Here is a 14,334-nt window from a genome sequence, read left to right as displayed (position 1 = left end):
GATGTCTGTAGCAATTTCGGAATCAGATTTTTCTCCTGATGTTTGCAGGTTATCGTCAATAGCTACGTAACGTGAAAAATTCTCGTTCATTTCATTTTCTTCATTGCTGAGCATTTCTTCGAAACAGTTATCAGCCCCATCTCCATCTCCATTGAAGCTTCAAGTTGGAAGCTTATCATAGTTTTGTAACACTTAGAATTTATCTTTAAGACTCGAATCCTTCCTTTTCGGCATGCTGATAAAATTTAACACCAAACGAACTTAAAAATGATATGTGCTCTAACTCTAACTATAATTTACTCAAACAGCTTAAATAATATGAAACATGAGCACAGACAGTTTTTGGAAATCTATTCATGTTCTCTGTTAAGATAGATAACAAAAGAAACTTCTCTCCCCTCTATGGTTTATTCAATAAAAAGTAAGATAAGAATTCGACCCCCTCTTGAGTGAGATAGGTTTCTCCAAACTTCATTCAAGTCAAGGAATTAATACTGATAAATTGATTTCTATGAACTCGCCGCCTACCACCCACATTTTTCCTTAACTCTTACACTATGTATATCGCAGGAAAGTGCTAACCACACCTGTTTCACAGGTTTGTGAGTAACTGTTGCTTCTTCTAAAAAAATCTTTAAACTTCGGAAGAATAAAATTTACAACTAAGAACAAAACGAACTGAAATATTGCACTTTTGATTTATTATGTAGTCAAAATTTTGATTTGAAAAAGCGGCGGCATTGATTTTATTAAAGGTTGTTTTTAACATGTATTAATATTGTAACGATTCGGTTCCTGCCAATTTGAGTTTATAAAGCGGCTGATTTTATTAGCGGCGGGCACTGTATTAGGATTAAATAAATATATTTTTCTAAAATAAATGATGTATTTAAAAATTTGAGTTCATAATAAATTTTTTTTCTTTAAGATTTTATGGGTCATTGTACGATGTTTCTTACTTGCTACTGAAATCAGTGTTCTGATTTTTGGTCTAGCATTTGGTGAGTTATTTACATTTATTTACTTATATAGAGAGATATTAATATGTTCAATATATATAACGAAACAATATCCCTTTTAATTAATATCTTTACAATGAATTACCCTCTTTTTCTGTCTCTTGTAGCTTCTTGAAACTGAGTCAATAAGTTGTGTAATTTATTAACCAAGAAGTATATAATCTATCCATAATTGATTGAGTTAAATGCGTAGAAAAAGTCTTATTGTTATATCTGTTTCAACAATTGATCTTTATCAGTTTGAAAATATTAAGGTTAGATAATTGTGCACAAGTAAAAATTGCTTTAGGCTTTTACTTAAATTAAGAAACTATAAGAAGAAATTTTTTTTTATAATTTAAAATTTTTGGTTTTATTAATCAGATTGATCATCTTAGTGTTAATGGGTTTTTGGATTTGCTTTATTTTTGTGATATAATTTAGCAGAAAGATTTTACTAAAGATAAATTTAAAGACTCTCGTGATTAAAAACTAAACCTTTAATAAAAATCTAAACAACTCAATATAATATTTAACTTCATGCAAGGCACACAAAAATTGCAATCCTCATTAGAAAGCAAAGTTATTGACAATTATAAGCAAGAGAAGTACAGTATAGAACCAATTATCCGGGATGCTCAGGACCATCGCTATCCCGGATGTCTGAATTTCCATGTTTTCTGGATTGACCGGAAAGTGTCATTAATCGATGTTTTATCGAACCCGAAATTCAAGGAAAAAGTTTAACACATTTTAAGGTAAGAGAAGAAAAAAAAGCACTCCTAAATTTAAAAGAAAAAAATATTTGGTAGAAAAATAACATTTAAAAGGAAAAAAAATTTACAAGTTAGACAAGAAAAACAAGTTTAAAAAATACAAAATTCTCATACTTATTTTTTAAAAATAATTACAATTCATTAATTAACTTATATAAACAAAACCAATGATTAAATAACACAATATATTCTATACCTAATTATAAGGGAGGGAACGATAAAATAAAAGGAAAACTTATTAATCTGAATAAAACAATAAAACTTATCGAACCGAAATGATAGTTAAAAACGGCACTAGCATAAATATTAAAACCCGGAACAAAGCAAGATCAACGGAATTTTAAAGAAAAACCTAATGATAAAATTTATGAATAAAATGAATTAATTTATTGAATGCGAAGTTTATCGTGAAAAGAAGACAAACATAGTGGAATCAGAAAAACAAAACTGCAATCTGCTTCATAAAATAGTCGTATGTTAATAAACAATTCTCTTAATTTTTTTTTATTATAAAAACACGATTTTTAATTAAAGCGGATGTGATTCCACATCAAGAAAAACTTGCAAATGATACCGCACTTCCAAAGAATCAGAATTTATTCAAAGGAAAAAGATTTTATTTTTATTAAGCGATGTCAAATAGATAAATATACTTTTCTCTTTCATCTTCTGTTCACTGATATGCATGTGCAATGCATTTTCCCCCACCCCCTCGTAAATCAAAGCGAAAATGAAATCATCATGCCACTCCTTTGAGTATGATTGACGGCCTAAAGGAGAAAATAAAACATTCGTCCCTTCCCTGCCTCCTCTCAATCTAAAGATCCTCAAGATCATGGAAGAAATGACGTTTCTCTGGGTAAACAGGGGGGAAAATTCTCCCCTTTCTCAAATTTTCCTCTACTCAACTTCAAGGATGAGTCCAATTTCCGCTTTTTTTCCATAATCGTTCGAGTTTAAAATGGCGGGAAAACCAAACAAAATTTTTCCCGATTATCTGGATACCGAATAAATGGTTCTCTACTGTACTTAGCTTTATTGGAAGATTTTACATCAGTTTTCAAGTAAATGAATTCAGTTCATTTTATAAAACAGTTTAAGATTGAATACAGAAGATTATATGTGTGGCTTACCTTGTTTTAACCAACATGGAGGTCAGAATGAATCATTAGAAGTTTAACGGTTTTCTCAGTTAGTCATGCTCTTAATTGATTGTGTCAACTCTTCAAGACTTAAATGACTCATTTATCAATTTTTTTCATCACAGACTTAATATAATGCAATTTTACATATTTGTGATATTTTATAGTGAAACTGAGAGAAAGCCGAGGCTCTTTAAAGTTTGTCAGTCCTTTTTTTCAAAATTACTGACTTTTATACTGAAGAATTATTGATTAATGATACTTATTTATCAAAATTCTTAAATATGAACTTTTAATTATTTTTTCAATAATTTTATGTTCTACTGATTTAATCACAATTCAACTTTAAAGGAATCATGCCTAATATAATCATTAAATAAAATTATTATTCAATCTTAACATTAATTATTAGGATTTATTTTCTTTTTTAAATACAAAGTATATTATTTTTGCTTTTTATCAAGTTGGATATTCTTGCATTTTTCTTTATGTTTCACAAATCATAACAAGTTATCTATTTCTGATTGACAAATTTTTTTTAATTATTTTTTTTTTAAATTTAATATAAAAATAACATATTTCGTGACTTATTATTAATTAAATTATGATTATATAAAATAGAATAAAGTTTAGTAATTTCATTACATAATATACACCAAAAATTATTATTAACATTTTCTGACCAACATGAACAAAAATTAAATCAAATTGGTTAGTTACACATTGTTCAAAAAATTGTCGCCTTCAAAGTGGAATACTTTATACAAAGAATTTTAATTGACACTTTAAGCACACAAAACTGAATTCAAAGTTTTCTTAAGTTTGAAAATTAAAAATCCCCCACTTATTGAAATTCCTAAAAATCATAGAGCAGTTTTTTTTCTTTTGTTCAACATAACATTCTACAGCTTTTAAAATTGTGCCAAGTTATTTTGTTAAGCATAGTCAGTTTCATTACATTCTTTTGCATAATTTTTTTTCTATACGCATTTCCTACTTGTTTCTTTAGGGCATCTTGATAGTCAAACAAGCATAAGAAGAGTTTTACTGGTGACATCTCTTCTCTCATCTGTTTATTCTGGACTTCAAGTAAGTTTAAAATGACTTATATATTTCTTGAGTGCAATATCAATAAGTATTTAATTCCAAAACCTTATATTCTGTTTTCTGAATTCAGTATAGCACTATTTATTGCTTGCATTATTCTGAAAACCAGATTTATTTTTACCTTTTTCCTTCATTCATATGAGAGTAAAAAAAGAAAATCTAAATTATGCGAATTAATGTACTTATACACATTATCTATGTTTTATTATGCATATAATATTTTACGTACAAACTGCAACTATTGTTTAAACTATCAGGCTTTTTGTTTTCTATATTAAATATTAAAAATAGCAGCTCATCACTCTGTTGAATTTTCATTACTAGCTAGATTTTTGCAATGCTTTTATGTGTTGTCTTTGAAAATCTCTTAAAGTATACATATTTTCTACACTAAATTGCGTGTGTTATATTTGAGTTATCCAGATTAAAAATCTGCCAAATACACTTTTGAAAAATGTTACCTAAATACATCATTGCATTAAGTTTTTTATCTCTTTCAATTTGAAAATACTTTTTTTAAAATCTTCATTAGCTTTCAGCCATGGTGGCTCAGGGGATAAAGCGCTCACCTCTAATGAGATGACCCGGGTTTGACTCTCAGCAATGTTTGGTCAATACAAGTTTCGCAATCAGCTCGCACTGACGACAGTTCTGACAAAAAAATATTCTCAGTGGTTGACAAATCATGGGTTAGAGTCTCCTTGCTGTCAGGCTAACTCTGCGAGGTTTTCATGTTTTTCCTCTTCATGTAATGCAAATGTATGTTAGTTCCATCAAAAAGTCCTCCATGATGGCAAATTTGTCCTATGGTATTGTGGTGTGTAGGTACACTTAAAGTATCAGAAGGTTTACAGGTTAAACATTAAAATTTTATTAACCACATCACAAACATATACGCTACGACAAAATAATAAGATTATAGAGAGATAGGACTACACGTCCGTTTGCAATGAGTTTTAGCAGAGAAAAGATGCTGTGTTCGGTTCGGATCTCACCAGAGAAATGAATTAGCCACACCTTTAATGTGCAATGATTGGCTAGATTTAATTTGAGAAATTATATTATTGGATTAGAATTTTGATAGACAGATTTTAGTTTCAGTTCCCAATTTTGGGTTTCAGTTTCAAATTAAAAGTTTCACTTCGTGAAAATTGTGATTGACGCATAAAGGAAAGGGAGAATAGTTATGGGTCACCACAGTCCAAATACTTTATCCAGAAATTACCTTGTCTTCTGGATTGGGTTCAAAATTATAAGGCTACAGAGTTGAACTTAAGTAGTCGTAAACCCAAAATTGGGTCAGCTGTTCAAGGCCGATTATAAAATTAGAAATCTTAACATGTTGATATTAAAAAGAAGAAAATCCTTCTTAACAGGCTTTATTATTTTCCCATTTTGCTTTTTTGTACTAAAAAGCGAAAGGGGAAATTAAAAAAACATTTAACACAACTGGGTTTATTTATTTAAGTGAATTTGTTTGTATTTAGTTTTCAAAACAATACTTTTAAATAAATTTTAACATGTTCTTAGTATTAAAATTTTGCATTAATAACTAAGATTTCCATTTTCTCATACAGCTCAATTCATGTACCTAGTTCTAAAGATTTTATTTCAAGTCCTAATTTTATTTCAGTAATTTCAAACTCTTCTGTTTGTTAAACAGTTACAAGTTGGTGTAGTATATTTTTATTGCAACAATTTAGTTCAATTAACTAACCTGTTTAAAAGTAGAGTGCGTGAAATAAAAAAGAACACCCTGAATAATTTTTGATCTAATGATGTGATTTTCATGTACACTAGGACTTAAGTGTTCAAGCCTTATCATAAATGTGAGAGGAGACAATATTTAAAGTTATGAAATCAGATAGAAGAACATTCTTTCCCTGAATAAACATACCTTTTTTTTGGAAAAAATTCTGATTCTTGACTCTCAAAATATGGGAGTAGCTGCAATTGGAAAATATGGTCCCTAAAGTTTGGTCAGGAGAAACGTCAAAAGTTTTAACTCGTTAATGTTCATGGAATTTTTCAGGCATTCAAAAAAATTTTCACGCACTTATAATTTTTTTTTATTCAAATAGAATTAATTCCATGAAAAAAATAATTTTTTGTAATTATTTATAATTTTTTTATTGTTTAATTTAATACAAGTCAAAAAATATTTAAGCTTTAAGGTACAAAAATAATCATTTTAAAAAATTTAATTTTGAATGGATAAAATTTGAACGATATCAAACAAATTTTATCTTGAAAAATCACATTTTTGATTTATGACTTTTTTAAAATATAATAACTCAGAAACCCTGACTGATAGAACTCAAATTTTGTATTTTCAGGATGAGTAGCATTTACATGAGTTTTACATGTTGGGTGAACTACTCATGGGTTCACACTTCACATGGTTCAGATTCTTCGCATTTTGCAAGAGGCTTCTGATATCAGGCTTCATTCTTCCCACCCTTTGAAATCAAACTGAGAATCTCACTAGCAAATAAAATTATTTTTTCTTGAAAATTTCTTCACTGAAATTGTTTACATCATCTGCATTGTTTACATAGCATCGTTACATTGCCCATGACGTCTTTTTACACTGTTCTATTTTTAGATAGTATCACAATCCTTGAACTTGGCTTGAGGATCTTTCACCAATTAAATATTTTCATGTGGGTCCAAAGCAGTAAACAATCATAAAGCTTCATCATCAGTGGCGTGCTAGCAGGGGAGGGGGGCAGAGGGGGCAAGTATGTATTTCAAGGGCAAACAATGTATTTCGCCCCTCCTGAAATGTGAACATTGAAGAAAATAAAATCAAGTAAAATTCTGATTAAAAAATAGTAAAAAAATAAACTTTTTAATTGAACTTCATAGCTATTTTCCAAGTAGAAAACCTCATTTTCTTCTGAAATTAAAGTAAGAGGTTATAATAAATATGAATCAAGAAATAAATCCAAATAAAATTGGTAATTTTAGGAAAAAACATTCTTTTTTTTTCAATTTTGTCTTAAATTTAATTGAAGAGGCAAATAGTGTACTTCTGAAATTTAGACATTCATGAGAATGAAGTCAAGTTAAATTGGTGACTTTAAGCAGAAAAGAAAGATCCATTTCTTTTTCGACTTTAAAATTATTTTCGAAATCAAAAACTTTATTTACTGTGAATTTAAGTTGGGGGCAAATAATGTACTTCGCTTCTTCTGAAATTTAACAATTCTTGAAAATAAAGTTAAGTTCTATTGGTAACTTTAGAAAAAAAAAACTCTTTTTTTCTACTTTTAAGCTATTTTCGAAATCAAAAACTTTATTTTACTGTGAATTTAAATTGAGGGGGGTAAATAATGTGCTTCGCCCCTTCTGAAATTTAGTCGTTCGTGAAAATAATGTCAAAATAAATTGATAACTTTAGAATAAAAGAACCATTTCTTTTTCTACTTTAAAGTTATTTTCGAAGTCTGAAACTTTATTTTACTGTGAATTTAAGTTGGGGGCAAATGATGTGCTTCGCTCCTTCTGAAATTTAGCTATTCTTGAAAATAAAGTTAAGTTAAATTGGTAATTTTAGAAGAAAAAAAACTTTTTTTAACATTAAAGTTTTTATAAAAACATTTTTTTCTTCTGAAATTTAATTGGGGGGAAGGCGAATAGTGTTTTTAGCCCCTTCTGAAATTTAGACTTTTGTGAGAATGAAGTCAAGTTAAATTGGTAACTTTTGGAAAAAAAGTACTATTTTTTTCTACTTTAAAGCTATTTTTGAAATTTAAACATTCATGAAAATAAAATTAAGTTAAATTGGTAGTTTTAGAAAAAAAACTGTCTTTCTTAAGACAAAGATTTTTTTATATATGGTAATCTTCTATAAAATTATGCGAAAATCTCATCTCAACGTCATCTCTTTTACCCTTCCCTGGAAAGAGTAATAAAATGCAACCTTCACTGATAAAAATTGGTTTCAAGACCTCCCTTGATTTTCAGCAGTTTCCTTTCCCCCCACTTTGGCATATAATTCTGGTTTTCCAAGCCACCCACAAAGACAGTTATTTGACTCCTCAAAAACAGCCACCTCATGTTACACTATGGATAAAAGTACTTTTGCTTCTTTGCCTCCTAAATTTTCATTTTTATGGCCTTTTGCTCCTTTGTCTTCTTTTTTACCTCATTTAATTACATAATTTTAGTTATCGATTTTAAATTAAGGCATTTTTTTATTTTGTTTCATTGTTTTAAATTATTATTATTTTTTTACATCAGTTTGATAAATTATTTGCAATAGTTCTTTTTAACATAAATCATGCCATTCATCAATAATTCCAATTCTTAATAAAGCTTCTCGTTCAATAACAAAAAAACTTAAAATAAATTTTTGAAGGAGGTAAGCAAATGTTTTCATTTCATCAAATTATTTAATGCTTTAATAATTATACATTATGTACTGTCTGAATTGTTTTATATAGTTGTTAGTACAATAAGTGTTTTTATTATGTCCGTATATCAAATACATTTATATAGTATACTAGGTCATGATTTTATTGTTTGTGTGTGGATTTATATTACGTATTTAATTTTTTTTAATTGCAAAATTTTGAATTCTTTTTGCTTTTAAACAACTTTGTTTTTATTCAAAAATGAAATTCAACCTTTAATTTCTTAAGAAAATCCCAGTCAATGAAAGAAAGAAATAAAGTATATTGAAATAAAAAATTTGTTTTTGTATTTTCGATCATCCTTTTGACTTTTAGGAAGTACATTTTAATATTGGTTCTTTAAGATCATCATTGTCTTTATGTTATTGAAATTAATTTTCTTCTATTTTTATTGCACAATAGTGATATTTATCGTAGTTTAATAAACTTAAAATAAATAAATAAAAATGACCGAAAAACTGTTATTTCTAAAAACAGAAAAATAACATGATTGAGAATGCATTATATCAGCTCTGAAAGGTGTTTTTTTTTCCTTTTTCTGATTTTCTAAATTTACCATTTTATTTTTATCTTATATGATAACTGAAGTGTGCAGACATCTTCGCCAGAGGGCGCTTCGCTCAGCGTTCTTGGAACTGGCTTGAGAAGTCAGATAAAATCATGTCACTAACTTACCTTTTATTTCATATTCTTTTTATACATGTTTAAAATAAAAAGTGTTGTCCATATAAGTGATAATTATTATTGAGAATCAACCACATTTATTCATAAAGGAATATTACACTGACACCGTCTCCTAGGATCATGGATAAATTGAAAGCGTTGAAGACTACGAGGTAGGCACTCTTTTTGCTTCAATCACTTGTTTGGACATATTTCGTGAGTTTAAGTTTTTAAATTGTTTGTATTTAAAAGTTGTAAATATAAGAATTTAAAAATGTTTAAAGGGGCTAAAAAAGAGGATCTTAAATGAATTGCAGAGGAGATTTGGGAGTTGATAAATGCCGATATGAAGGTAATTGATTCGAGAAATTTAATTCTAAATAGTGCGCATTATAAAAACGATAAAGATTTTTGTAGAACAATTTGCTGATTCGATAATTGCTGAGTGAAAGTCGAGAGAAGAACAGCAAGCAAAAATTGAATTTGAAAGAGCTAAGATAGGCAGCTCTCGATTAAGTGCGGAAGCGCAGATAGAATTAGAAGAAATAAATCTAGAAAAAGCAAAAATAAACGCTAAGCTAGAAAAAATAAACTTTGAGAAAACGAAACTAGCGAGTACGAGAGAATGTAGTACTGAAAGCGAAGTCACGAGTCAGCCGAAATCAGTGGAAAACTATATTCAGAGTGTGCGAGCTTTAACTGTACCTATTCCGAAAAGAACAGATTGTTGGAATTTATTCTTTTCGTCTTTGGAGAGAGCTTTTCGAAGCAAAAATGTACCTCAGGAATTAAAAGGGGAAATTTTACTAAACCTTCTCGGAGAAAAAACTATAAACATTTTAGTTTATATCAAAGATGAGGAAATAAACGACTATGGGAAATTGAAAAATGTAATTTTAAAAGAGTATAAACCGACACCTCTAATTTGTTTACAAAACTTTCAAAAAGCGCTTCGTATGTCAAGCGAAACTCATGTACAATTTTTGCAACTTGATTATCTACTAGTTGGGAACAATATTGTAGATTAAGAAATGTATAGGATTTAAATACTTTGAAGGCATTAATTGTAAGCGATAAATTATATCAATCATTAGATCATGAAACCGCGATGCATATAAATATCAAACAAGAGCAAGATTGGTTTAAACCGGTACAAATGGGTAAAGAATGCGATATGTATTGTGCCTCAAAAGGAAAATCTTTTTCTGATACATATTCTAATTATCAAAAACCCCTGTCTTATAATCAAAACTACACTCGAAATGATTCTAAGTATATAACGCCTCAGTTACGACGCGAAGAAATAAAACCGAAGTCAAAAGAAAAGAAAAGAAATAAAAGACTAGAATGTTGCATTTGTTGAGAAAAGCATTTAGCAAAAGCTTGTGGGAAAAAATATTCGAAAATGAAAGTAAAAGAAAATGCTGTCATTGCAAAAATCTTCTCCGAACATTTTTATCCATCTGTAGACCTTCACCCTTTGAAGTATGCATCAGTGTACGTGGGAGGGGGGAAGAAATTGAAATGTGTAATAGATTCTGGTACTCAAATTTTTGTTTGTAATTCGAATTTGATTCCTGGCGCCGATAATGAGGAATATGGAAAGATTATTTTGAGTTCGGCGTTTGATGAGCATGTTGAGGCTAAGTTAATAAAAGCAATGGTCTCATTAAATGGAGATTCTACATTAAATTATCCCGTAGAAAGCATAATTGCATTGGCAGATAAATTAAATGTAGATGCGTTAATGCCACCGTTTTTGTATGAGAAACTGATTTCGTCAGACTTTGAGAGTTCTTGCGAGGGGGAAAGCAATGAAAGTCGGTGCACGTTGGAAAAAGAATCAGCACACGTGTTATTACAACAAATTAATGAAACGGATATTTTGTCAGAGGGGGAAGAGAGAGGTTGCTCATTGAGTGGGAGTGAGCCAAAGTTTTTAAATGAAGATTCTAAATTGTTTTCGGATTATTATAAATTAAAAGAAGAGCAAACTAATTGCATTTCATTAGAAAAAATTCTTCCAGAATTAAAGCAAAATAAAGGCAATTTTATTTTAATGGATGGATTAATTTACCATAAGAATAAAATTCTTAGTGAATCAGTTATGCAGTTAGTTTTACCAAAATGTAGGCTAAATAAAGTTTTAAAATTGGCACACGAATCCGTTTTTGGGGGTCATATGGGGGTTAGGAAAACTAAAGAGCGAATAAAATATAGTTTTTACTGGCCGAATATGAGGAAAGATATAACGGAATTTGTCCAAACTTGTGAAGGGTGCCAACTTAGAAAAACTGAGAAAATTGGCGATAGAGCGCCCATAACTCCTGTGGTTCGTCCCGAACTTCCTTTCAAAATTGTGAATGTGGATGTCATTGGTCCTATAGACCCACCATCTAGTAGAGGACACAAATATGTACTTTGTCTTGTTGATCAAAATACTCGCTGGCCAGAAGCTGTGCCGTTGAAATCACTATCTGCAGAAACAACTTGCGACGCTTTACTTACAATTTTTACAAGAACTGGTATACCCAACGTTATAGCTAGTGATCGGGGGACTAATTTTAAGTCTGCCCTAACTCAAGAATTTCAGAAGCGTATTGGTTCGAGTCCCAGATTCTCCTGTCCGGGTTATGCTGCTGCAAATGGACTAGTGGAAAGGTGGAACCAAGTACTTAAAGATATGTTGCGTCACGTAATGCGTGAATATCCAAGAGGTTGGGACCTTCAATTACCATTTCTACTATTCTCGTACCGAGAGGCTCTAAACACCACTACTGGGGTATCTCTTTTCAAGCTACTTTATGGTAGAGAGGCCCGAGGTCCATTGTCTATCTTGAAATCATCTTGGTCTGGTGAAATTAGAATCCCTACCACTTTGTCTCAGTCAGCTGTTGACTATCTTCAAGAACTGAAAGTCAGACTGGAAAAGGCTGCTGAAAGTGCTTCATTGATGGCTGCTAACAAACAGAAAGCATACAGTGACTATTTTAATAAAAAGATCTTCAGTACGAAATTTCAGTGTCGGTGAACAGGTAGTGCTTTTAATCCCTGATTCTGCCAATAAAATATATGCCCGATGGACTGGTCCAGGAGAAATTGTCAAGCAATGTTCTCCACATTCTTACATGGTAAAATTACCAGATGGGAGAGTAAAACAAGTGCATGTAAACAAGATAAGGAGATTTCATTCTAGAGTTAATTCAAATGGGGTGATTTTTGAAAATGAGGACGAATTTGGTGAAATTATTTCAGTACCTGAAACGAGCATTGGAAAAGTTATGTTTGATTCACAATTAGTCTTACAACATTTGAGTGATGATCAGAAAAGAAAATTACTTTCTTTGCTGAGTAAACATCAAGAACTTATGACGGGAAAATTAAAAAGAGCAAATGTTGAAGAGCATAAGATTCGACTCATACCTAACAGTGAGAGGAAGAGGCCTTATATCTACCGTATTCTGGATGCTTTGAAAAGAAAAGTAGACGAACAAATAGAAGAGCTCTTAGATGCTGGTCTAATAGAAGAGAGTTCTGCTGAAATTGCTTATCCAGTGGTGTGCGTTAGTAAAAAAGATGGAGGGATGCGGATGTGCATCGACTATCGATTGTTGAATGCTGTGACTATAACTGACGATTTTCCAATGGAAGATACTACCGAGATAATCTATACTATAGGGAAAGCTAATGTAATCTCAAACCTAGATCTTCTAAAAGGTTACTATGCTATTCCTATGGAGGAAGCAAGTTATGATTTAATTTCCTTTAAAACTCACAATTCTCAATACAGATTTCGAGTTATGCCGTTTGGACTCCGAAATGCTGCAGCAACGTTTCAGAGAGTCATGAACAAGGCCTTAGCACCATTTAAAAGGTTTTCACGAGCATATATAGACGATATTGGTATATTTTCTAATAGTTTTGAAGAACATCTAGTACATTTGGAGTTGATTCTGAAAAGATTAGAGAACTCAATTTCACTGTTCTTTCGCTAAACCAAGTATCAAGTTTTTGGGACATATCATTGGGTCAGGTGAACTTCAGCCCAATCCAGAAAAAGTTCGAGTCATTAAACAACTTCCAAGACCAAATACTAAGAAAGAATTGAGAAGCGTACTTGGATTATGTGGTTTTTACCGAGAATATATTCTGAAATATGCTGAATTAGTGTATCCTCTAACAGAATTAACAAAAAAGCGAGTGCCAGAAGAAATTCCCTAGAGAAAAGTGCATGACTCTGTGTTCTCTCGTCTTAAACAAGCCCTTGCAGAAGCCCAAACACTTAACACACCAGTGCCCGGTAATCCTTACATCATTTACTCAGATGCATCACAGATTGGAATAGGAGCCTGTCTTCCTCAGCGAATAAAGGATAAAATTTTCCCAGTGTCTTACGCTAGTCATAAATTGACCAAAACACAACAAGCCTGGTCAACTATAGAATGAGAAGCTTACGCTATTGTGTGGTCATTAAAGAAATTTGAGTCGTTGATATTTGGCTCTGAAATAGAATTTTACACTGACCACAACCCTTTACCGTATTTAACAAAGTGTGCTCCTCAGTCATCTCGGTTACAGCGATGGGTGTTTGCTCTTCAAAAGTATAATATAACTTTAAAACATTGCCCTGGTTCCAAAATGTTGCATGCGGATGCATTATCTCGCCTGTTTCCAAGTACTATGACTTAAATATTGACTGTTTACTTTTTGATAATTTAAAGTTTTTTATTTATTTATATATTTTGATTTTATAAGCAAGTTATAAATTTTAATAGTTTAATGCTACGTTATGTTAAATAATTGAGTGCATTATCTGCTTATTGAAAATGTTTTATTATTTGAACTAACTGCATTATTTGAAATATTCGTTAATATTAGTGATGAATGTTAATTGTCAGTTTAGTTCATATATTTATGATATAGTTGCTTAAAATCAATTTATATGGTTTGTCAGATTAAGTATCAAGGGAGATACTTCAATCTTGCGTGGGGGGTGTAGTGTGCAGACATCTTCGCCAGAGGGCGCTTCGCACACTCACCTCCGAAAAAGTAATTAAAATAAGAGAGAAGCGTTCTCGGAAATGGCATGAGAAGTCATGTCACTAACTTACCTTTTATTTCATATTTTTTTTATACATGTTTAAAATAAAAAGTGTTGTCCATATAAGTGATAATTATTCATGAGAACCAATCACATTTATTCATAAAGGAATATTACAATAACCATTAT

At 30.6% G+C, this 14,334-nt stretch overlaps 1 protein-coding gene across 3 annotated transcripts in view; it reads left to right on the top strand.

Moving 5' to 3' along the window:
- The window catches only part of LOC107449249 (transmembrane protein adipocyte-associated 1), a 74,928-nt gene that overhangs the window by 47,802 nt on the left and 12,792 nt on the right, over positions 1 to 14,334 (top strand). For all 3 annotated transcript variants that reach the window (XM_016064731.5, XM_043055206.3, XM_016064732.4), the window contains 2 exons: positions 929 to 1,001; positions 3,926 to 4,005. In XM_016064731.5, coding sequence (XP_015920217.1) covers positions 929 to 1,001; positions 3,926 to 4,005 — 153 coding nt within the window. The remainder of the gene's footprint in view (positions 1 to 928; positions 1,002 to 3,925; positions 4,006 to 14,334) is intronic.

Source organism: Parasteatoda tepidariorum, chromosome 11 (genome assembly GCF_982258835.1).
Source record: "Parasteatoda tepidariorum strain Cologne lab strain chromosome 11, Ptep-v5.0, whole genome shotgun sequence".
Taxonomy (NCBI): Eukaryota; Metazoa; Arthropoda; class Arachnida; order Araneae; family Theridiidae; genus Parasteatoda; species Parasteatoda tepidariorum.
The sequence above is the reverse complement of the archived record's forward strand: the minus strand, read 5'-3'. Positions and strand labels throughout refer to the sequence as shown.